The 24,421-nt window shown below is 41.9% G+C and overlaps 1 protein-coding gene and 1 long non-coding RNA gene across 4 annotated transcripts in view; both read right to left on the reverse strand.

Moving 5' to 3' along the window:
* Positions 1-358: 358 nt before the first annotated feature.
* Positions 359-7,249, reverse strand: LOC134476841 (uncharacterized). 2 transcript variants are annotated; one of them, XR_010048606.1, is made up of 4 exons: positions 2,757-7,249; positions 1,703-1,738; positions 930-1,053; positions 359-543 (listed from the first exon to the last, which is right to left on the reverse strand). It is a non-coding gene; the product is annotated as an uncharacterized LOC134476841 (long non-coding RNA). The 2 variants fall into 2 exon arrangements; XR_010048605.1 differs by lacking the exon at positions 2,757-7,249 and having other exon boundaries at positions 1,703-2,731.
* A 14,241-nt stretch (positions 7,250-21,490) lies between these two features.
* Positions 21,491-24,421, reverse strand: part of Lsm14a (LSM14A mRNA processing body assembly factor) — a 55,183-nt gene continuing 52,252 nt past the window's right edge. For both annotated transcript variants that reach the window (XM_013149790.3, XM_003467204.5), the window contains one exon: positions 21,491-22,799. In XM_013149790.3, the coding sequence (XP_013005244.1) occupies positions 22,776-22,799 (24 nt within the window). In that variant the 3' untranslated portion in view covers positions 21,491-22,775. The remainder of the gene's footprint in view (positions 22,800-24,421) is intronic.

Below are 24,421 nucleotides of genomic sequence, written 5' to 3' on the forward strand. Positions count from 1 at the left end.
AAAATGTGGTTTTTTAAATGCAGTGCAGTACTACTATGTCATAAATAAGCTTGAGACATTTCTAGTTAAATGAATGTACCTTGAGCCTATAATCTTAAGTGAAATAAATGAGACACCCAGGAAAAATATCTGTTATCAAAAAATCAAGCAAAAACAAATGCTGGAGGGGCTGTGGGGAAAAAGAAACCCTTTTCCACTATTGGTGGGAATGCAGACTAATGTAACCACTGTGGAAGTCAGTATGAAGATTCCTCAAAAAACTACAACTAGAGATCCCATTTGACCCAGCTATTCTCCTTCTGGGAATCTTCCCAAAAGAATTAAAAATCCATACCACAGTGATATATGTGCACTCATGTTTACAGCAGAATAATTCGGTTTATTTTTATTCTAAAGAGAATAAAACCCAACCAAACAAAATAGGGTACAGCCAATCCAAACAAAGCAGTGAGAGTGGTACAGAACTTCAAAGCAGGAGGGCTGGAGGTTTAGCTCAGCTGCATAAGCGCCTGCCTTGCAAGCCAGCAGTCATGAGTTCGATCCCTGGTACCGATAAAAAGGAAAAAGACAAAAACAACAACAAAAAAAGAACTTTAAAGCAGAATAATAGGAAATCAACGATGGCTACCATAATATATCTTGCTCTTTTCACAATAGTTGTCCATGCCATCAGACATAGTAAAGTCAAATAAAACAAAACAGTGTAAAAACAATCAAAATAGAACATTGAGTAAAACAAAACAATAAATCAGAACAAAACAAAGCAGTGACAACAGTATTGGATTTCGAAAACATGATAGAAGACATCCTCTATATTTGCTATATTCCATACTGTTATCCTCCCAGTAGATGCTCAGACTATTGGCCTTAGGCCAATCATACAATACAAGCATTTAGCTGTTTTTGTACCTTAGTTGCTATCAACTCACCCTGTTCTCTGAATCAGCTGGTTGCTTAGGGATGGGAGTTCTTCACTCTCAGCCCACATGCTGGCGGGCTCACAGGGAAGGAGATCTGGCTTCTCTCTTCCTGGCCCTCAATGGTTTGTATAGCCTAATGAAGGGCGAACTGGATTGTTAATGTGGTCCTCCCTGACCCAGCATGACTTCTGCTGATTCATTTGAGGGAAAAACTGGCTTCTGTCTTCCTGGGCCCTGTATGCTTTCCATGGCTTACTGGAAGGGTAACAGAATAATTTGTAATAACTAGATCTTGGAAATAACCTAAATGCCCACTGACTGAGGAATGGATAAAAAAGGTGTGGTATTTTTACATATCGGAGTACTACTCAGCCACAAAGAAGAATAAACTGGAGACTTTTATAGGTAAATGGATGCAACTTGAGACCATACTCATAAATGAAACAAATAAGACACATGTGTATAAATATTGTATTGTCTTGCCAGTGTGAGAAGCTGAAACAATATATATAAATATATATATGCATGTAAAAAAGTTAAGATAGTTATACTAATTTTTTTGAGTTCACTGAAGAGAAAGATTTGTGCTGCTATTGTTTGGACAACTGAATGCAGATGTCTTGTGCTCTGGGTGAATGATTTGGGGAAGACAATGCACAATGTATATACTATTGTTGCTCCCGATTGACATGTTTTGAAATTTTCTTTTTTTTTTTTTTTTTTCTCCTTGAAATAAAATGAATTTAGGGGCTGGGGATTTAGCTCAGCAGCTTATTACCTACCTTGCAAGCGCGGGGTTGTGAGTTTGATCCTTGGTACTGATAAAAAAAAATAAAATGAATTTAGAAAAAATAATTCTTTGGTGTGAGAAACTGATAGTTGAGTCCCCTAGCCGATAACCAGATAACATCCTGGATTAATTCCGAGCTTTTTCCTCTCCTGAGACGTCTTTGTTGCCAGCCGCCTGCACTCAGCATTGGCCAGATTGATTTCAGGTGAGCACTCCCCGGGGAACTTTTGGCACTGGGCAACCCCAGTCGACTGTTCTCCCCGTTCACGTGGCTCTGTGCATTTTCACGTCCTTAGGACAGTCCAGGGCAAGGATCTTTCTAGGCAAACCTGGGTCCACACTCTATAAAATCTCTCACGTTCTTTGGGTTCGGATAGCCCAAAGCAGAGATTTTTGGACCACCCACACTGAAAGGACCACCTTACTTCCCTTAAAGCCTCATGCTTTCACGGGCAAAACTGTTCTGACCCCACATGGGCTCCACTCGTAAAACTCTCAGTGACGACTGTAATATACGAGTTTTTGGAACCATAGCCACTGCGTGGTGCCCCAAATGAGTGACAGCTTGTTCTGGACCACAGCTTATTTCTTGCCTGAATCAGTCATGGGAAATGTATTTTCTAACTCCCAAAAGATGCCTTTACAATGCCTAATTTCCAATTTATGTACTCTAAAAATTAAAAGTACCATAAAAACTAAACAATTAACTTTTTGCTGCCAGGAGCTCTGGCCAACCTACCCGCTTATCGGCAAGTGTTGGCCCAAGGAAGGAACATTTGACCCCTGCATTCTCAGAAAACTGTATGATTTCTGTCAGGCTGGTGACAAGTTATTAGAACTCCCTTATATTCAGGCCTTCCTTATTCAGAGAACACGCCCATCTCTCATTAAGTCTTGTGCTCCTGCTCAGATACTTTTAGCTAACTCTACTGTGCTGCAAACTTTTCCATCCTGCCCTCCGGTGTTTTCCCAGCTGCCGCCTGCCTACCCCCAAACTTGTTCCCTGCCATTACCTCCCGCCAGACCGCCCTCCCCTCCCCCCATACCTGATTCTCTCAGCAGTCTTGGTCCCAATGAGTCACAGTTACCTCCCGCTGTGCGATCCTCTTCCCCTCTGTCTCCCAGGATCCATAACTCTCCCAGCAGCTCTAATCCCTCTGTGTCGCAGTTATCTCCCGCTGTGCGATCATCTCCTTTTCCGCCTTCCGGGACCCATAATTCTCCCGGCAACTCTAATCACTCTGTTAGCACTTCCTCAAAGTCTCCCATTTCTTGTTCTCCTGAGAATTCTCTATCCCCTACAGCATTCTCACCGCCTGCCCATCATACTGGGTCTCGGTCGCCATGTCCTTCCAGCAGGCCGTGTGATTGTTCCAGCTTGCGCTGGGAACAGTCGCCATGTTGCAACCCTCTGCCACGTGACATGGCGCTGCCATGTTCAGGAGGGTCACATGGCAACAGGGTGCTGCCATGTTCCCAGGACCCTCACTTGTCAATGGGCGCCCCCTTGTGGCTCCTCTTGTGAACTGCAACAGCTGCCCTGTTGCAGTGCACATGATGCTTCATTGTGCTGCCCACAGCAGTCCTCTTGCTGCAAGGCACACAGTGAGACGCCATCTGCCTGTGTTTCCCAGGGTGACCAGCAGCAGCTCTGTAGCTGCTCTACAGATGATTGCTCACACGCGTCTACTGGACGGATGGCTGCCCAATGGCCCTCTGCTCTGGAATCTTCTCCTCAGGCTCTGCTACCACTTCGGGAGCAAGCGGGCCCCGAGGGACTTGTTAACATCCATGTGCCTTTTTCCCTTTCTGATCTATCCCAGATTGCCCATAAATTAGGTAGCTTCTCTGTTGACCCACAGAATTATATCAGGCAATTTGAATTCATTACTAATTGTTATGATTTACATTTTAAGGATGTTTATGTGATTTTAAATACCATCCTTAGCTCACAAGAGCGAAATCAGCTGTAGCAGGCAGCTCAAGAAGAAGCTGATCACAGGCATAGAGCGAACACCACTGAAAATGACCCTGGGCCTGTAGCTGTGCCAGACCAAGAACCTGACTGGAACTATCAGAATGGACAAGGTTCAAAAAATTACATAAGGGGCTGGAGATTTAGCTCAGCGGCATAAGCACCTGCCTTGCAAGCAGGCAGTCGTGAGTTCAATCCCTGGTACCGATAAAAATGAAAAAGACAAAAAAAAAATTACATAAGATGATTGAGTGTCTGATTGTGGGCCTTAATAAGATTGCTCACAAGCATACTAACTACAACAAGCTTTTAGAACAGGTCCAGGAGGCTAACGAAAACCCTGCTGTGTTTTTAAATCGGCTTCGGGAAATCTTAATCAAGTATACTAATGTAAACCCAGACTCTCATGAAGGGATGATTGTTGTTAACTCTTCTTTTATTTCACAGTCTGCTCCTGATATTCGTGCAAAATTACAAAAGGTTGAACATGGCCCTCAAACTCCACAAGGGGATCTATTAAATTAGCCTTCTGTGTATTCAACAATAGAGATAAGGTTCAAAAGGAGGAAAAACAAGCTCAAAAATTAAAGTTTGCTAAATATCAGTCTGACCTCTTAGCAGTGGCACTCAGAGCTCCCAAGACAAAAAATCCGCAACAAGGTGTGGCTGCCCGAGTCCTGCCCAGACCGTGCTTAAAGTGCAGCAAACAAGGACACTGGGCAAAAGATTGCCCTAACCCTGGTATTCCTCCAGGACCTTGTCCATACTGCAACCTTAAAGGGCATTGGAAGAGTGACTATCCTAGCCGCCAACGAGTGGGTAAACCATCCTCTAATCCCTCGCCCTCACAGGAGACTCTGTCAATGCCAGATTCGTGGCTGACTGACCTGCTTGGACTTGCTGCAGAAGATTGACGGGGCTCGGGGCTCACAGCCCCCACTCCGGTAACCTTGTCGGAGCCCGAGTCTCACTGGAAGTCTCAGGTAAGATAATATCTCTGCTTGTGGATACGGGGGCGACTTATAGTGTACTTCCTGAATTCTCAGGACCTTGTAGTAAATCCTTGATTTCTGTTGCGGGCGTTGATGGCCAGCCTAATCAACCTTTGCAGACTGGGCCTATCCTGTGTAGATTCCAGACTCTTTTTTTTTTTTTTTACCCATAGCTTCCTAGTAATCCCAACATGTTCCACACCCCTTTTAGGTAGAGATCTTCTTCAAAAGCTTAATTTTTCCTTCACTTTCTCTCTCCCCACAGCCCTAATTCTCCAAACAGCCTCACAATATGTCACAAAGCCATTCCCTCCCCTTCCTCCTTCTCTGGTTGACCCCATAGTTTGGGACACATCCAATCCCACTCTGGCTACACATGCCACGCCTGTTTTGATCCATCTCAGGAATCCCTCAACTTTTCCCTGTGTTCCCCAATACCCCATAGCCCCCCAACATTTAAGGGGACTTAAACCCATAATTAAGCGGCTTTTAGACAACGGTTTTCTTAAACCTACCCAATCACCCCACAGTACTCCCATTCTCCCAGTACTTAAGGCTGATGGGTTTTATCGCCTGGTACAGGACCTTAGGGTAATTAACAGTGCTGTTACCCCCACTCACCCAGTGGTGCCAAATCCTTATACCATGCTCTCTCATATCCCTCCCTCCACCACTCACTTTACAGTTATAGATCTTAAAAATGCCTTCTTCACTATCTCCCTACACCCTGATTGCCAAACCTCTTTGTGTTTACATGGACTGACCCAGACACTCTCAGTTCTCAACAACTTACTTGGACAGTGCTCCCCCAAGGGTTCAGAGATAGTCCCCACTTCTTTAGTCAGGCTCTCGCTACTGACCTCACAGAACTTGATGTCAAACCTAGTGTTCTCCTTCAATATATAGACGACCTTCTATTATGTTCTCCATCCCATATGTTAGCCATACACCACTCAGCCAGTCTTCTTAATTTCTTTGCTAGTCATGGATACAGGGTCTCTCCTGCTAAAGCCCAGATAGCTTCCCCAAAAGTCAAATACCAAGGTCTCGCTCTCACCCCCACTACTCGCTCCATCACCTCAGATTGTAAGGCAATTCTTCGTGATCTCCAGGTGCCCACAACTAAACAGCAGGTTACATCTTTCCTAGGTCTAGCTAATTTCTTTCATCTCTGGATTCCTAACTTGCAGCCCTAGCTCAACCCCTTTACAAGGCCGCTAAGGGTCCCTTATCAGAACCCCTGGACCCTACTAGGCCCATACATGCCTCCTTTCATAAATTAAAAGAGGCTCTCCTAAAAGCTCCAGCTCTTACCCTTCCTGATCCCACCCAACCTTTCATCCTATACACTACCTTTCAGGGCCACAATGCTATAGGTGTACTAGGACACAAAAAGGGACCTTATTTTCAAGCAGTAGCTTACTTATCAAAACAGTTAGATCACACAGTAAAAGGATGGGCTCCTTGTCTCTGAGCTCTTGTAGCTGCAGCCCTCTTGACACAGGAAGCTAAAAAGTTTACATTAGGGCAATCTATTACAGTACACTCACCTCATCACCTACGTGAGTTTATCTCACATAAGGTGCTCCCTGCCCTAATGACCCCTTCTCGCCTTCAACAGGTACACTTAGCTCTCTCTCAAGACCCTTGCATCTCTATTGCAACTAGTGGTCCTCTAAATATAGCCACCTTACTTCCCACCTCGGAGGGCCACCATCACCATGACTGTATTGAGGTCTTACAGATGACTCCCACCCCTTTCCCTCACATCAGTAGCACACCTCTCTCTTTGGCCTTTGACACATGGTTCATAGATGGCAGTTCAACAAACACAGACAACCAAAAAAAGGCAGGATACGCAATAGTTAACCAGTCAAAAGTTATAGAGGCAAATCTACTGCCACCTGGGACCTCTTCCCAAAGGGCAGAACTTATTGCCCTTACAAGGGCTCTTACACTAGCAAAAGGTAAGATTATAAATACATACACTGACTCAAAGTATACATTTAGCATTTTACACTCTCCTGCCTCTATCTGGCAAAAACGGGGTTTTATTACCACTCAAGGAACCCCCATCATTAATGCTCCCTTTATCCTTAAACTTCTAGAAGCAGCCCAACTTTCAAAGCAGGCAGCAGTTATTCATTGTAGAGGACACCAAAACTCTACAGATCCTATTGCTCAAGGCAATGCCTTTGCAGATTCACAAGCCAAGCTAGCTGCACAAGGGCCCTGCCCTTCTCATCTTCTCCCGTTAGTCCCAAACAGTCTACCTCAGCCTAATTATTCACCAGAGCAGTTACAGCTACTTCATAAATCAGGTTACACACAAAACATTCAGGGATGGATTTTTCAGGGATCTAAACTTGTTCTCCCACATCAACAGGCCTTAGACATCATCGCTGACTTACACAACTGTTTACATATAGGATCACTTGCCCTATCTCCCCCTCCGGAGGAATTTACCTGTGATGCCATCTTCCCGCCCCTGGGAATTTAACTATGGTGCCAAACCTAGGGCCAATGGGCTACCTGTGCATCCCTAATGCCCGCCTTAGGTTCCACCCAAACCGAGGCTACTTACATACTCCCACGCCACGTGTCAGCCGGAGAGATTGCCATCGCCAGCGGTGGGGGTTGCTGGTCATCTCTCTCCGTGTTCTCAGAATAAAGGCTGCTTTTTATTTTATACTTCTCATCTTTTGGAAATATTTTTCATCTTTTGGAAATAATTCTGGCAGGCTGGATACCAGGAGTCCAAACCCCTTTTCAGGAAGCCAAGATATTTCACTGATTTCTCTTCTGCAAAATGAGTACCCAAGGAGTTGGAATGGGAAAAACTAAGATACAAGCACAAGGAACTACTATGGGGCTTCTGAAAGTCTCCCCAGAGTGAGGTGAAGCAGGGAGCTCACGATACAGGATGCAAGTGGGAAGGGGAGCTGGTGAGCTACCTGTTAGACTAGGGACCGCCTAGTGGTGTTTTCTACCAGTCATCTATCAGCTGTGCCAGGCTACACAGTGGGCCAATGAGACTTTTCTGTATCTCAGACTACCAAGGGGCCCAGGTCTACAAACAGATACAAGAAGAAAAGGTCTTTTGGAAAGGGAACTCAGGCAGAGTTCTGGTGTTGACGGAGCCATGGGCTTGGCTATCCAGAAAGCCTGGAGTAGCTCCTGTCTATCCATTTCATAGCAACAGAGACAAGGCCTTTGATGCACGATCCTGGCTACAGGTACTCTCCCTGTTTAGAATGCCTGCACTATGTCAGTTGTCCTGCAAGATGTGTCTCCTATGGTTCACTAGAGGATAGCTTGCAGAGTCTGTGGCCTTGTGGAGAGTTCACAGTTGAACATTTTGGGGAGTTCTGAACAGTTAAACTTAGGGGCATCCACTCTGATTTGTAAACTCACTTGGGGGCCAAGGCTGAGAGGCAGGAGAGATCTTCTTGTGTCCATCTGGTTGAAGAAACTGTAATTTTATTTCCTGCCCTGGGTGTGGGTGGATTTTCCTTTTAGTTATTAAAATGTAAAAACCCCAACTTCTTGTCACTGAAACAAAAAGAGATTTATTAGCCCTAACAAAAAAGGCACTGTGATCATCAGAATGGTTGCCCTTGGTAACAGTCCTGGTGCCTGGGAGTAACTTGCAGATTTTCACCCTGAGGCTTATGGGTTCTTTCTGAGCACAGTGGGGAGGAAGACCAAAGGGCTCAAGCCTTCATTCTATTCATATACAATGCCAGTGTGCCACCAACCAAATCTGAGGTCTGTAAAATATCAGACATATTTTGGTTCTTTTTCTTTGCTTTTGTGTTCTGGGGATTGAACTGAGGGCCTAATCCAAGCTAGCAAGTGCTCTCCCACCAGCAGCTTTGGAAATTTTTCTATGTAGTAGTTCCTGCTACAGCCAGTCTGTACATCTGAACTGAATTTTCAATTGCTAACAAGCAGAAGTAGGAAAGCTGCCCCTGGCTGGGTTTCTGGTGGCAATGTGACTTAGTGTGACCTGGGCTTCTGGTCATAGTGTTTGGACTCCTCATGAAGCCTGGGACAACCAGTTTGTGTTAGTCGTAGGTGCTGGATGGCAGGACCATGCACAATAGACTCCTCTTTATCAGACAGCTGGCTGCCTCAGGTGGAAGGTGGGAAACAGATCTCCTCATCAGGCCTGAGAGCTGTTGAGAGGGGAGCAGCAAAAGCCATTTCTCCTCCTTCCTTACCCCACAGGGAGAGATGAGCACAGGTCCTACACCACTAAACTTCTTACACTGCCTGGCAGTGCTGAACTTAATTCTTTTTTTAATTTTTCTTAATCTTAATTCTAACCCACACAACTGTGGAGGACTCATACCTCCCACTTAGAGCAAGACTGAGCGAACATGCTCAGTTATATATAAGCCAAGTTACTAGAAATATCTGGGGAAAGGCTAAGTTTATAAACTCAAATTCCGTTCTTATCCTACAGTGATTTCACTGCGCCAAAACATTACCGTTAAAGAACAAAATAGCCGGACATAGTGGTGAATGCCTGGAATCCAAGCACTCGGGAAGCTGAGGCACTACTGCTACAAGTTTGAGGCCAGCATCAGCTACATAGCAAGACCCTGTTTCAAAAATCAAAACAACAACAAACAAAAATACATGAAACATGATCACTCTACACTGCAACAAATGAGTCTGTGTAACCCCATTCAGTTCTGCGAAAAAAATGAGGATCTCAGGGGCAGCTGATGAAACTTGAAGCCTCTTTGAATTGCTTTCTCTCTGAGCTTCCTACCAGCTAACACTTACAAGAAACATCTAGAAGACTGGATTTATTTAAATGGAGTCAGGTGGCCTTAAAAATATATGTACAAACCCTGAAAGTTAACTGCCACCAGCCAGCCACTCAGCAGGCTGAGGCAGGAGGATCACTTGGGCCCATGAATATGAATGAGACCAGCTTGTGCAACATAATAGAACTCTGATGGGGTGGTGGTGGAGTTACTCCCCACAAAACCAATGAGATAAGTGAGAAGGAATAGGATTAATTTTTGAAAATTCTCTGTAATCTCACAAGATTAGCCGACTCCCTCCCACTCCATATCTGCATAGATACCTAGAAGGCAACTATCAATCCAGAAAGCTCTCAGTTGGCTGCTTCCCCAGATGAACATCTGGTGGTAGATGTTCATCTCCTTTTAAGTACTGGGGACTGAACCCAGGGGTCTCACATGCTAGACTAAGCAATTGAGGGAATCCATGGTCCCTTTCTATTTAACTTTTGGTTTCCAATATAGGAAATTGAACCCAGAACCTCAGGGCCTTACGTATGCTAAACAAGTGCTCTACTATTTAGCTACATCCCCAGCCCAAATGTTTTTAGAGTTTATTTATTTATCTACTACTTTATTGAGACGGTTTCATTGTGTATAGTCCAAACTGGCCTTGAACTCATTATGTAGTGCAGGCTGGCCCTGAACTCACAGTGATCCTCCTGTCTCAGGCTCCTGAATGCTAGGTTATAGGCATGAGCTCCCATGCCCAGTTTCTGGTTTTAAAATTTATTCTGTGGTGCTAGGGACAGAACCCAGTGCCTCATACACAATAAATACATTCCCTACTACTACTAAGCTAACTCCCCTAGTCTGGTAGCTATTTTCATCTCTATTACTACACTTGATCTTAGCCAAAAGGCTGAGAAACGATTTGCATCTCTTTATTACATTAGATTAGTTTTGTCTATTTTGAGTTTCATGTAAATGGAGTCATATAGTATTCTTTTTTTCCCCCCAAACTGGGGATTAAACCCAGGACTTTTGTACTGAACTACATTCCCAGCACCCTAACCCTTTTAAATTTTGAGGCAGAATGTTGCTAAGTCATCAAGTTACCCAGCCTGGGGTCAAATCCATGATCTCCTACCTCAGGCTCACAGAGTGCTGGGATTATGGCTGTGTACCATTTCCTTTACAAGCAACCTCCCCATACCCTTATATTAATGGGTCAATCCGTATACTTGTCCGCCTTATGCTGCTGCATACGTAAATCCAAATAGAACCTCTTTCAGATGGTATATTTTTTCCTCTTCATGATTTCTTATATATAACTGAGCATGCTGAGATGATACACTATGAGCTGGTAAAGCCAAAAGCTGCTGGCATGAAAAGGGACCAGCAGTCTGGTAACAGTTTTTCTTTTTTTCCCAGGGATTGAACTCAGGACCTTGTACTTGCCAGGCAGGTGCTTATACCATTGAGTTACATCCCCGGCTGGATTGGTAACCCTTAAGCCAGCTAGAAGCCAGAGTGTGACAAAACAATGGAGAACTGGGCACCACTATCTCTGGTGGCCAAAGGAGCTGGCAGCTGTTTGCTCCAAGGATCATGGAAGGCTGCTAACACAGTTGATAGCTGCTGGCATTCAAAACTCAGGGCTGTTATATACAATAAGAGCTACCACTTGCCAGTTCGTAATTTTTGTGTGAACTGAGCAAAAGAACCCTCAGGCGGTATGTATCATATTGGCGGCTATACAGGGACCCTCCCCTTCAGAGGTCCCTGAAGATGACGAAGAACAGGGAATGTCGTCCGCAATGGAGAAGTGACTGAAGAACTTGCCCACGTCTGATTTCCATCCTACATGCAGCTGGAGGCCTATGCTAGCTGGTGACACTTCTCTTAGCTATGTACCTCAGCCCCAGCATGTCTTTTTCTTCCATGAAGTTATCACTTTTGTGTCCTCTGTTTCTATTTCAGGGTCTTGAAAATAGGCTTTTACATTTTTCCTCAGATATGTTTTATAATTTCAGTGTGGAGGTCTTGCACATCTTTCACTGGGTTGCTAGGTTTTTTTTTTGCTGTGTATCCCTGGCTGGCCTCAAACTCCCTGCCACTCTCTTTCTTCAACCTCCTGAATGCTAGGATTACAGGCATGTGCCACCATGCCCAGCGAGGTATAGGCTTCTGATGGGGTATTACTATAAGTGGTAATGCTTTAATTTTTCATTTTCAAATTACTTGAATAAGCGGGTTGTGTATTTGGATAACTCACTTAATAGTGGTAGTTTGTATATATAGATTTTACTCATACCTACTAGGTTGTCTGTTTTCTCTTTTTTTTAAAGGCAGTCTCACTATGTAGTTCAAACTGGCCTTGAACTCACCATGTAACCCAGGCTAGCCTTGAACTTATGGCAACCCTCCTGCTTCAGTCTACTGAGTGCTGGCACTACAGGTGTGCACCACCATGCCTGATCTCTCCCAATCTTTGTATCTTTACTTTTCATACCTTAATGCAAAAGGGTAGAACTGCCAGACAATGCTGCATATAGGTAGTAACACTTGATGTGCTTAACTTCAATCTCAAGGGCAAAGAATGTAATGTTACCTCTAAAGTTTTATTGTGTATGTGTGTAGTGCTGGGGACTGTATTTAGGGCCTTCTGCATGCTAGGCAAATGTTGAACCACTAAGCAAATTCCTACTCCCAAATTTGTTTTTTCTTTCTTTCTTTTTTTAAAATTCTCTTATTCTTAGAGACATGGTTTCTTACTGAACCAGGCTGTGCTCAGACTTGAAATCCTCCTGTCTCAGCTTCTTAGAGTGCTGGAGTTACAGGTATGTACCACCATGCCCAAATTTGAGGGTTTTTTTTCTTTTTTTTTAAACAGATTTTTTTTTTTTTTTTTGTCTTTTTCGGTACCAGGGATTGAACTCAGGACTGCCTGCTTGCAAGGCAGGCGCTTATGCCGCTGAGCTAAATCCCCAGCCCCCTAAACAGATATTCTTGACCGGGCATGGCCTGTAATCCTAGCATTTGGGGAGCTGCAGCAGGAGGAAGATTGTCAGGAGTTCAAGGCAGACTGAGCTACATAGGGAGACACTGTCTCAAAGAAAGAAAGATGTATTTTTTTCTTATCAAGTTATGGAAGTCAGTTTGCTTCATAAATTACCCTGAGGCTCACGTCAACAACTGTTGACATGATGCCAGTTTTTCCCTTTGCAATGGGGGAAGCCACTGCCAGGTCTATACTTGGGAGAGTTTCCTGGTAGTTGGCTGCAACAGACATTCCTCGTGCTGGCTAATATTTGTTTCTGAAATCTCTCTGCCTCCTTAAATTAGGTGAGAACAAGGCAAGTTCAAGTTAGGATAACGCCAACAGTGGGCATACCTGGAAGCTCTTTTAGGTTCCTGGAAACAGCAAAATCAACTATTTCCTGACTGTGCTAGACACAGACACCAGGACAGTGGCCCACTGAGCTCTGAAGACTTCAAGATTTCCAGATTGAAAACAGATCACAGTTGGAAGAGGCTAACAGCTGGCCTAGACACTGAATAGGTTTTGAATACCAGTCATGACCTAGGTGGATGAAAGCTGCAGAGCAAGCCCAGTGAGAGAATGGACACCAGACTCGGAAAGTTCTGGCCCAAGGACTCCTACAAGGGAAGATTAGAGCAGGCGTGGGCTAGTCTAGCACTGTGTGCTTTGTCTCTCAGGATGCCTTTAGAAGTAGCAGCAGTGCTGGATATGGGGACTCCCTACTGCTGCCACTGGTGAGTAACAGAATTACAGGTGTGCAGCTAACCTGCTTAGCTCATAGTCCTGTGTGTTATTTTTTATATATATTTCTTTTTGTCTTTTTCCTTTTCATCGGTACCAGGATCAAACTCATGACTGCCTGCTTGCAAGGCAGGCGCTTATGCCACTGAGCTAAATCCCCAGCCCCTCTGTGTGTTATTTTTATATCTGTGACTCCGAGGCCTTGTCCAGCTCTGAGGCCTTGGAGAGAGAAATCTCTGTTGAGGGGTTGGCTCTGGTGGATAGTAGGGGTTTGCTTGTTTCTCTATGATCACATTTGTATCAGGTCATAATTGCAGTGACACCATTTCTAGGAGGACACAATCACTTGAGGCCTACTAAGTTAGGTGCTTTCTGTAAGACGATGTAATTTTGTATGTGTGTGGGGTACTAGAGATTGAACTCAGTGCCTTCATGCTGAACTATATTTCCAGTTCCCTCTCCCCTATTTTTTTTAAACAGGGTCTCAATAAATTGCCCAGGCTGGGCTTGAATTTGCAATCCTCCTGCCTCAGCCTTAGACTGCTGGGATCACAGGCATGAGCCATCACATCTGACTGATACGTGATATAATTTGACAATTGGAACGTGTGTTCCCAAATATTCATTCTAACCATTACATAGAAAATGAAGTGGAAGGATGCATTACAAATGGCAGATGACAAATAAGAATGTTACTGCAGTAGTTCAGCACAGTTAAAATGCACTGAACTAGGGTGGAAGAAGGTAAGATTTTTCTGGTTCGATATGCTAAGTCAACCACAAATGTTTACTTTCTGGTTTGATATGCTAAGTCAAACACAAATGTTTATGGTCTTTTAAAACTGCCTCCACATGTCAATAAGTGAGTAAAATGAAATTTAAGAATCAAATCAGGCAGGGAGGAAACTGAGACCTGAAGTATTTATCAACAACTTTCTACTTCACCAACAATGGAAAGGATGATGATCGAGAGCAGAGCACAGGTTGTTGCCAGTTGGGCCATACTGGATGTGCTAATGTGCAGGGGCAACCCCTACTGACACCTCTGAAAGGCTTTAGAGCGCTTTTGTGGCTGGTACAGGAGAGGACAAGAGAGAGAGGGGGATGTGAACACAGGAGAAACATCAGAGGATGTACAAGTAGTGAAAAATTCTTTCTTAGGGCTGCAAATCTGGTAGTTGTCAACATACTACTATGAAAAACAAGCAAGAGGAAGACTTCCTACGTCTGTGAGATCTGGAGAAACTGGTAGCTTAGAACAAAGACACCTGGAATTCAGGGATCTCAAAGATGACATTTACCTTAAAGCAAGCACAGCTAGCTCTCACAGAGCTCTGGGGCAAGCAAGAATCCTCAGATACTTGTATCAGGTCTACTGCAGGATAGTAGGAGAAGGGAAGAAAAACTAAGACACGTGGAGCACTGAATTGATAGTTCTTGGGAGCAACTGGGAGTTCTATTCAAAGGACAGGGAGTGTGGAGTTTGTAAAATTAAAACAAGCGGGGTATAGTGATGTCCACCTGTAATTTCAGCACTCAAGAGAAGTTGAGGTAGGAAGACAGGGGGTTTAGGCCAAAAAACAAAACAAAAAAACAAACAAAATAAACAAAACCTCAGCTAGGCATGGTGGCTGAGACAAGAGGGTTGCTTTGAGTTTGAGACCAGTCTGGGCTACACAGTAAACTCAAGGCCAACCTGAACTATATAGTGAAGACCTTGTCTCAAAAGCAAATATAAAAGCAAAAACAAAAACAAAAGAGACTCTTTTTTTTTTTTGTCTTTTTCCTTTTTATCAGTACCGGGGATCAAACTCACGATCTCCAGCCCCACAAGAGAGACTCTTAAAAAGAACAACACACTTCCTTCAAAAAAAAAAAAAAAAAAAAAAAAAAACAACACAAAACCTCCTCAAACCTCCAACACCTCCAAAAACAACTAACTAGCATAACATTAGGGTAAAAAATTCCACAAAACTCACTCAAAAGAACTGATTATAAAATATCTTGATATGCCAGGCTTAGGGCATAGGACTCTAATCCCAGTACTCTGGGAGGCTGAGGTAGGTACATTAAGTTTGAACCCTACATGGCAATTTATCTGAGTGTGGGATGACAGATGACTACCTGAATGGTTTTTATATTTTATAGTTCAACCAAAAACAGGAAAAACATGTGACAGAGACCTTATTAGTATCTGGTCCTTTAGACAGACTTTCTTGGAAGCCACATATGGGAGAATTTCCATAAACAAGGAAAGCAAAAACGTGTTCAGGAAGCAATGACTCAAACCCAGCAGAGTCATAGAAACCCTAAGATCACATATTTGTTGAAACCTTTGAGAGCTACTTGTTTAGATTTCAGCAGGATGGTGAAATGTTATAGAACAGAGGTGGTGAACCCATGGCATGTGTGCTAGTGTGCTGTTTGTATCACTGAAATCTCTGGTATTGTTTTAATATAGGAATTTTTTCTGAATTAAAACCTCAGTATTCAGGGGTAACTGCAGTGTGGGCACTTCGTGATAAATGAGTTATGGGCTGCAGTTTGGGCACTTGGTCTCCAAGAGGTTTGCCAGGAGAATAAGCAGCTCCAAGGAGGCACAAGGGACTTTAAGAGTATTTGCAAGATAAATGAGGAGTCAGAGGGTCTCAGCTGATTGTTTTACAGAACAATCTCTTAAAAAAGGGAGACTTCAAAAAAAAAAAAAAAAAAAAGGGAGACTTCAAAAATACATCAAGCTTTCTTTTTTTTTTTTTTTCTGTGTTTTTTGTTTTTATGGGTACCAGGGATCGAACTCACGACTGCCTGCTTGTAAGGCAGGCGCTTACGCCGTTGAGCTAAATCCCCAGCCCCGACTTCAAAAATACAAAAAACAGAAAAAAAAAGGCCAAATGGAAACTTTGTATGTAGATGAGATAAAACTTATACCGTGGGGTTGGGGTTATAGCACAATGTAGAGTGCTTGTCAGGCATGCCTGAAGTTCTGGGTGCAATACCCAGCACTCATAATGTGGTTGAGCTCTTGGGAAAACATTAGGATAAAGGCAGTAAACACAAGCAAGAGTGAGCAGGTAAGAAATTTCATGAGAGCTGACTGCATAGCTCAGTGGACAGAGTCACTAGTGTACATAGAAGGACCCTAGTTTGAGTTCCAGGATAAAAGAGGGGGAAAAAATTGGGAAAAGAGGTCCAAAGTAGTAGTCTAAAATACATTAAAGTCAGTTCAGTGGAGCCAGGATACAACTCAGTGGCACAAATCACCTGCCTGGCAAGTACAAGGTCGAGTTCCATTCCCGGTATCAAAAACAAAAACAAAAACAAAAGTCAGTTCAATAAGCACAGAATGAAGTACTCTAAGTAGTATCAAATATGCAAGGAGGATGAGCATGTAAAGCACTTGAAGCAAGTTTTACCACTGGTTTCTAGTTCTGTTTAGAATGTTATCAGGCTACTTGCTCAGTAGAGGTTAATTACAGAAATATATTTATTTCATTAGTAACATCAAGGGCCCAGTGGAGAGCAGTAATTAGAATTTCAGTGGTACTAATCTGCCCAGGAGTGATTCTCATCCTTAGGACACAATCTTCTGAGTGAATACAGTGACCAGGTGGCTGAGTGCATACTTTGGAGTCAAACTTCTGTAGGCAAGGGCATAAGCCGCTCTGAGGCACAAGGGACTTTAGGGTATTTGCAAGATAAATTAGGAGATGGAGGTGGGGAAAGCACAAAAAAGGGAGTTGACACATGCAGACAAAGTAAAAGACCCCAGACTTGGAGTTCTGTCCTAGGTTAAGGACAGTTACTAAGCAAAGGTTAGGTGTTGTTTTTCTTGTCTACCAAGCCAGCTGAAAGACCAGCATGGGATCCTTAAATCTGCAACTCAGAGGCATTGCAGTCAAGGTTGATGGTTTTGCATCCACAGCTTTGGGTGGAAGGGGATGAGAGGAAAAGGTCACCAAATAATAATAGCCTGCAGTTGTGAGTTTGGTCCCTGGTAACAACCAAACCAAAAAATCATAGGGAATTTGCACCTGCACATTTATAGATCTGTTATTTTTTCCCTATATTAGTTTCATGATAGAAAAGAAAATCTGTATTTAGCTCCCTTTTATAAGTTGCAGGCTGCAGTGTTTACAGACTCCCCTGGGAATAAAGAAAGGTTATTAAATATTACTGTGGAATGGACCAAGGGTTAACCCAGCAAGAGACCATTTACACAGTGCTTTCAGCATAAACCAAATCCTGAATTGCAGGGTTGGGATGTGCATTGTCAACAATCCTGTGTGACACTGGCACTCAATGATTATCTGGATTAGTTGAGCACCAGGATTACAGCCGTATAATCTAGACACCTAGTAAACATGTTTCTGTTCTCTAGTAACTGTAAAATCCATTCATATGGGGCCGGAGTTTTCACCATCCCTCAAGATTGGAATTTTTTTACTTCAGATTGCTCAAGTCTAGAAGAGAAGGCAAGGCTTTCCAGACCATGTGCGCTTTTGCTGGCTGCTCTCAGTTGTTTCTGTGCCACTAAACCATGAGTGACTATGAGTCACTCTAAGTAAGCCTTATTATTGAAATGAAATATGCTCTGGTCTCACAGAGCTGCTTTGTTTCCCTATAAACCACATGGGCATCAGTATATTTTAAAGCATTTCTTTAAAGTCAATATTCATCATGACCTGGAATTTTACTCAGGTCTATTTTGATGTGTTTATGACTTAATCTCGAAAACATTTTTATCAGTCAGCCAAGTTCATTAAACATGAACTGAGCTGGAATTTAAAGGACATCCATACCACTGGCTCACAGCACCAAGAACAGAGACATTAGATTCAGTCCTACCTCATGCCTTTGGAATTTTTTTGGTCTTTTTGAGACAGGGTCTCATCACACAGTTCAGGCTGGCTTTGGGCTCACTATGCAGCCCAGGCTGGTCTCAAACTTAAAGAGAATTTCCTGCCTGAGCTGCCTGAATGCTGGTATTACAGGTGTGCATCACTACACCCAATCAACCTACTTTTCTTAACTCTGGGTCTGATAAACAGGAGAGAACCTTTCCATCGCTCCTCAGGCTTGGCTTGTTCCCATAAGAGCAGTGCACCTCTAGTTTTCTAGTGCACATACCAGTGGCTGGCTGCCTGGCCTCAGCTACTGAAAGCTCCTTCCCTGCATTTTGCTCTGAGATGACATCTCCAAATTGTTCCCTTGTCTTCATTTTGGAAGACAACACAAATATCTATTTAATGTCATCAGATTCAGTTAAATGGGTCTACCTTGTATCTATCTGGGAATCTGATTCTAATATTTGCCATCTTTTTCGTTTTGTTGGTTTTTTTTTTTTTTGAGATGGGGTCTCATCATGTACCTCACAATGTTCTTGAATCAACAATCCTACTACCTCGGCCTCCCAATGGGCTGGGAATATTGACATGCACAATCACGCTCAGCTGACCTCATCAATCTTTTAAAAAGTTGTAATAGTAAACTACAAACTGGTGACACCTGAACTACAGGAAAGTATCATTCACCTTGATTACTTTTTTCTGTGACTTTCACCTTTAGAGTTTAAATCAGCTTAATGTCAGCAGGGCAAGAGGATATATACTGAATCCAGGCATGAAGAGTGAAAACTGAACCCTTTTTAGGAAAAGGTAGGACTGCTTCTCAGCTTCTGCTGTGAACACAGGAGCCCCACAAGGGCAGCTTCTCCAACAGAAAACTCACAGTAAGGGACAACTGTCAGACAGACAGAAATCACACACACTCATTATGAGGCTCTTTACTAGGAATAAAAAATCCTCAGTACTTAAAAGCAGTCAGACCCTGAAGGAAACTTGAGTCTCAACCTCTGCGTCCCACCCCTGATTGTTATGTAGAAATCTGCCTTCTAGTCACTTCCCTCTATGCTAGAGATACAGCCTGTAGCATTGGATGTTGGATGGGGAAAATCAGATATTCCCACAGTGGAAATCCTACCAAGGCTTGCAAAGGAGGGGGTGTGTTAGAAAGCCAACTGTGTGACTGTGTGCTGTGTGACTCTCTTCAAACACGCATAAACTGTAAGACTAGTATCTCACAGCACTACTGAAGAAACTACAAAAAGACACATTCCCAGGCCCCAGTGGAGAGCTTCAGAATCATTATCTGGGTTTTGGGCATGGGAATCTGGTTTTTTTTTTCTTTTTCATTTTTACCGGGGATCAAACTCACGACCGCCTGCTTGCAAGGCAGGTGCTTATGCCACTGAGCTAAACTGATTCCCCAGCCCCCAGGAATCTGTTTTTTAAAAATGTTCCTCAGAGCTAGGAGTGGTCACATACCCAGAATTCCAACATTCTGGGAAGCTGAGACAGATTACATTCAAAATGAGGCTGAACAATCTGTCTAAAAACAATGCTAGAGATATTGGTCATCGTTAAGGCCATTGGTTTAATCCCCAGTACAAGGGGTGGAGAGCCCCTAGGTTCTGATCAAAGATTTGGGAATCAGTGAGAGGACACAATAAAGTAATAACTCCTACAATGGGTTTCCAAAATGACAGTACCACACGAAATAAGACCTGTATCTTGTCCTTTTACAATCCATGAAATTATTACTGGTTTTTTAGACAAGAGTTTCACTATGCAGTTCAGGCTGGTCTTGAACTCACTTTGTAGTCCAGGTTGGCCTTGAATTCACACCGATCCTCCTACCTTACCTCAGTCTCCTTAGTGCTGGGATTATAAGTGTGTAAACTAAGCCTGGCTAAAACAATTTTTTAAGTAGTAAAGATTTATTTAAAAGTTGGCAGGAAAAAAAATTTCCTATCTACTTTCATGTGAAGAGACTGGCTGGTATTTTTTCAGTATAAGAGATGTTACTGCAGTTTCAGCTGGAAATTTTATCACGTGGTACTGTCCTGTGCAGCATAGAACACTTATGATCCCTAGCTTGTAACTTGTTTTGAGACAGGATACTGTGGTGTATTTTCGGTCAGCCTTGCACTCATCATGTCTGGAACTTGCTATCTTCCTGCTTCAGCCTCCCAAGTGCTGGGATTTCAAGTGTGCTCCCACCACAGTTAGCCTGTAACTCTTGAATACCAGTGCTAGTCCCTGGTCACTGTAATAATCAAAACACATCCCTCACATTCCTAAGTATTTGCCAGTTCAACTATTGATGCAGAGCCAGTGAGACCGATTAATACGCCTGACCTCTTTTCCTACCACTTATGCAAGTCCTGTCTTTGAATTCCTGTCTTTTTCCTCTCTCTTTTCTAGGGCCTCAAACATACTAGACAAGTGCTATACCACTGAACAACACCCCATTCAACCCATCTTTTTCATCCACAGGGGTCAGGTCAATTCTAGACTGGTTTCCAGCTTGGTTCTTTCAGGTTGGCTTAGTATCTTCATGTCACAGATCTTATATGGAGTGGTTACACTCAGGAGACTTTCAGCTTTTCAACAATAAACAAATGTTAGAAAAAATTAGAATTTGATTTAGTTATCACTGAACATACAACTATTGTAATTCTGATCTATTTTAATGCTTTTAATTATATTTTTCTTTTTCTTTCTTTTTTTTTTTTTGTTTTTTCCCTTTTTATCGGTACCAGGGATCGAACTCACGACTGCCTGCTTGCAAGGCAGGCGCTTATGCCCCTGAGCTAAATCCCCAGCCCCTATTATATTTCTAATAGAAGAAAATGTTACTATTTAAAGAGAAAGAACTGACGAACATTTTTTATTGAACAGCTTTATTCTGTTTTAGAATAAAAACTTTGCTAATATTGTAAGGTGCACTGTAGGTATGTCATGCTGCCATTTGTTACTGGGACAACAAATGCCCCAGTCAGTGACCCAGATGGCTGGGAAAACACATGAACTCATACTTTCAGAGCATGTAGAACTGTTATTACAGTTTTTCCTCTTGAAATCAGCCTGGAACATCTTATTCTGCTAAGGTGTTGCCATACGCACTTGCTTTGATGATCAGAATGCCTTAGAAATGTGTTGTGGGTCCTCCAAACATTTTGTTGTTAACATGCAAGCAAATAGTACTAAACAATATTATCTAAACTAAGGCTGCCAAATACTGGATCTTAGCAATGAAACCAAATTACAAAACATTTTGCTGTAGAGTTATACAAAAGATATAAAATTAAAATTAAAAATGTTAACCATTTTTAAATATTCCAATTCTTCTATAGCATACTTTTCCACATCTTTATCACTATTGAATGTTGTAAGGATAGCATTAACAAAAATCAAAATAGATAAAAATATTTAAATCTTTGGATACTTTTATTACATGGGCTTCATAAAAACACAAAAGTGGCTAATTTTTTCCATTACTTAAAACTTCAAAAAGATTGATTAGTAATTTATAATTAGCAATGAACTCTATTCTGAGTCATTTGTGGGTCACAGGCCCAAGAAAAGTGTTACTGCGTGATATAGATTATGGTTGCCAAAATAATTTTCAACACTCTGAATCTTTCTGAAGTATAATGGAATGAAATCATCATTGTAACAAAATATCAGGTATACCAGGAAGAGCAGGTTAATTGATGCCTAGTTTCAGTGTCTTAAAAAAGGGGGGAGGGTTACTTATTTGAAAATACAGCTAAGTACATTCTTATCTATGATTATTTACATTCATATACTGAAAATATCTATTATTTAACAAATCCTGTGATATGTCATTTGCTACAAAATGAAGTTCTTACACTGAGCATGAATAATTTACCCTTTTGGAAGAATGTATCAAATCTTCATTTATGTTCAAAACATTAAAAACTGAAATTAAAAAATCTTAAGCCTGGAAAGCTAAGAAAAAAAAAAAGAGACCCATCCATAACTTTCTCTTTAGCATATCAACTTCTGCAAAGACACAGTATGTTTGCTGACTTTAAAATGTTTATTCTTTAAAAAATTAGTTGCTTTTTATACAGCTATACAAAGTTCTTAATGTTTCTTTGGCAATGGAATATAATGGAATTTTACAACTATATAAAAAAGTTACCTTTGCCTAAGAAACAGTATTTACTGTGTGTACATAGTTGACTAACAAAATTCTCTACCATCCAGCACCCTAATTAATTGACAAAATAAACTACCTCATATTACAGGATTTCCAAAAAGAAAGAAAAAGACACACACATACACGCGCACAACCTTCTGTGGCTCAAAACACAGTATCATGGCCCTATTTGCAGGCAACTTGCAATAATTGCCAAATACAATTTAGTGATAAGAAAAATCCTCTCAGTGATGAAAAAATACTTGTAAGTCCCACTGGAGTACTGCTTTAGTTTAACTATACATAAGAAATTGCTTAACCTTCTGCTATTCCAAATACATTTAATGCTCATTTTAAAACATGAGCCTTCCTCCCCCCAAAAGTTAACTGTGTTGTATCTCTGAAATTAAGCAGAAAAATAAACAAAACCCAGTGCTGGTGACAAATATACAGCAAATTCACTTCTTCATTCTTCACAAAGACTGAAACCAATTTTCAGGACCATGAAGAGCTACAAATTCACCCACTTTCAATGACTTGTTTGAAGACTATGCAGCAACTCTGTTGTCTTTCTAAAAAGGGAAAAAAGAAATTAGCTTATGTTCCAGATGACTGGTTCATGTATTTATTTTTTGGGGTACTGGGGATTGAACTCAGGACCTTGTGCTTGCCAGGCAGGCACTTATGCCACTGAGCTGTTATCTCCAGCCCAATGACTGATTTATTATTATTATTGTTATTTGATATCAGGGATCAAACTCACTGCCTAGCACTGGCCAGGTAGATGCTTATGTCACTGAGCTAAATCCCCAGCCTATGACTGGTTTATTAATAAGTACTTCGTTTTAGTTTTCTGACATTTACTTTGTTACCTTTAAATATACTCTTCTTTTTACTTTATGAAAAGTATTTGTTTAAACCAATTTCCAGGAAGTATTTTTTATAATTTGTATATCAATAGTAACACAATATTTATTTAGTGCATTTTCTATTAAAGCAGTAGTATTATGAGCTGAGCCTGGTAAGAAGGCCACAATAAGATACAGGCGTACCTACAACTTCTGGCTGCCCCAATACTTTATTTTTAAAAATTTAGTCAGTCTTGTCTTTTCTACATTTTTTTTGAGACAGGGTCTTGGTATGTATTTCTTTTTTTTATTTTGCAGAATTGGGATTGCTATGTATTTCAAGTTGGCCTTGAACTCACCATGCAGCCAGACCACCCCTGAACTTGTGGCAATTCTCCTGCCTCAGGGTGTGCCACATCTGGCTGCCCCAGTAATTTTAAAAAACAGCAATATAACTTTAACCTTTAACTTCATAGTCAAACTCATCCACTAAAACTGACTACATCCTTAAAAAATAATCAGAAAGCTTTCTAAAAATCCTTTTTTCATTTTGGTACTAGAGATAAAAAAAATTCTTATCTTTGATGCCTTTACTAAGAAATGAAGTGCTCAGACAGTAAAACACCTTCAAAATTTCTTTTTTTTTTTTTTTTTTTTTTTTTGTCTTTTTCGTTTTTATCGGTACCAGGGATCGAACTCACGACTGCCTGCTTGCAAGGCAGGCGCTTATGCCGCTGAGCTAAATCCCCAGCCCCACCTTCAAAATTTCATGCCAGAAGAAAGCAATGATTTAGAAATTTATCTTAAGCAACTTCTTTTTTGTTTTTTGGTACTGGGATCAAACTCATGACCTTGCACTTAACAGGCAGGAACTTAAGCCACTGAGCTAAATCCCCAGCTCCTAGAAATTTATTTTAAAAATAACTCTTTAGGGCTGAAGATACAGCTCAGCAGCATAGTGCCTGCCTGGCAAGCACGAGATCCTGAGTTTGATTTTTAGTCCAAAAAACAAAATGTAACAAAACAAATCCAACTCATAAAAAAACCTCTTCAGAAAGGAATTCTTTTTTTGGGGGCAGGGGGTACTGAAATTGAACTCAGGGCTTTGTGCTTGCCAGCAAGGCACTGCACTGCTGAACTACATCCCCCAGCCCTAGAAACAAATTCTAAAAAATGTCATCAGTGAGAAAGCAATAAAATTTTCCAGTGAAATTTCCAATTCCAAACTAAAGGATGTACCACAGCATGAGACAGGGCTTCTGTTTTCCTCCAGTCTAGCTGCTGTCATATACAGTTGGCCTCCATATCCCTTGGATTTTGTATCCACAGACTGAATGAACCACACA

Source organism: Cavia porcellus, unplaced genomic scaffold, assembly GCF_034190915.1.
Source record: "Cavia porcellus strain 051 isolate PalLab524CR breed Dunkin Hartley unplaced genomic scaffold, mCavPor4.1 scaffold_7, whole genome shotgun sequence".
NCBI classification, from domain to species: domain Eukaryota; kingdom Metazoa; phylum Chordata; class Mammalia; order Rodentia; family Caviidae; genus Cavia; species Cavia porcellus.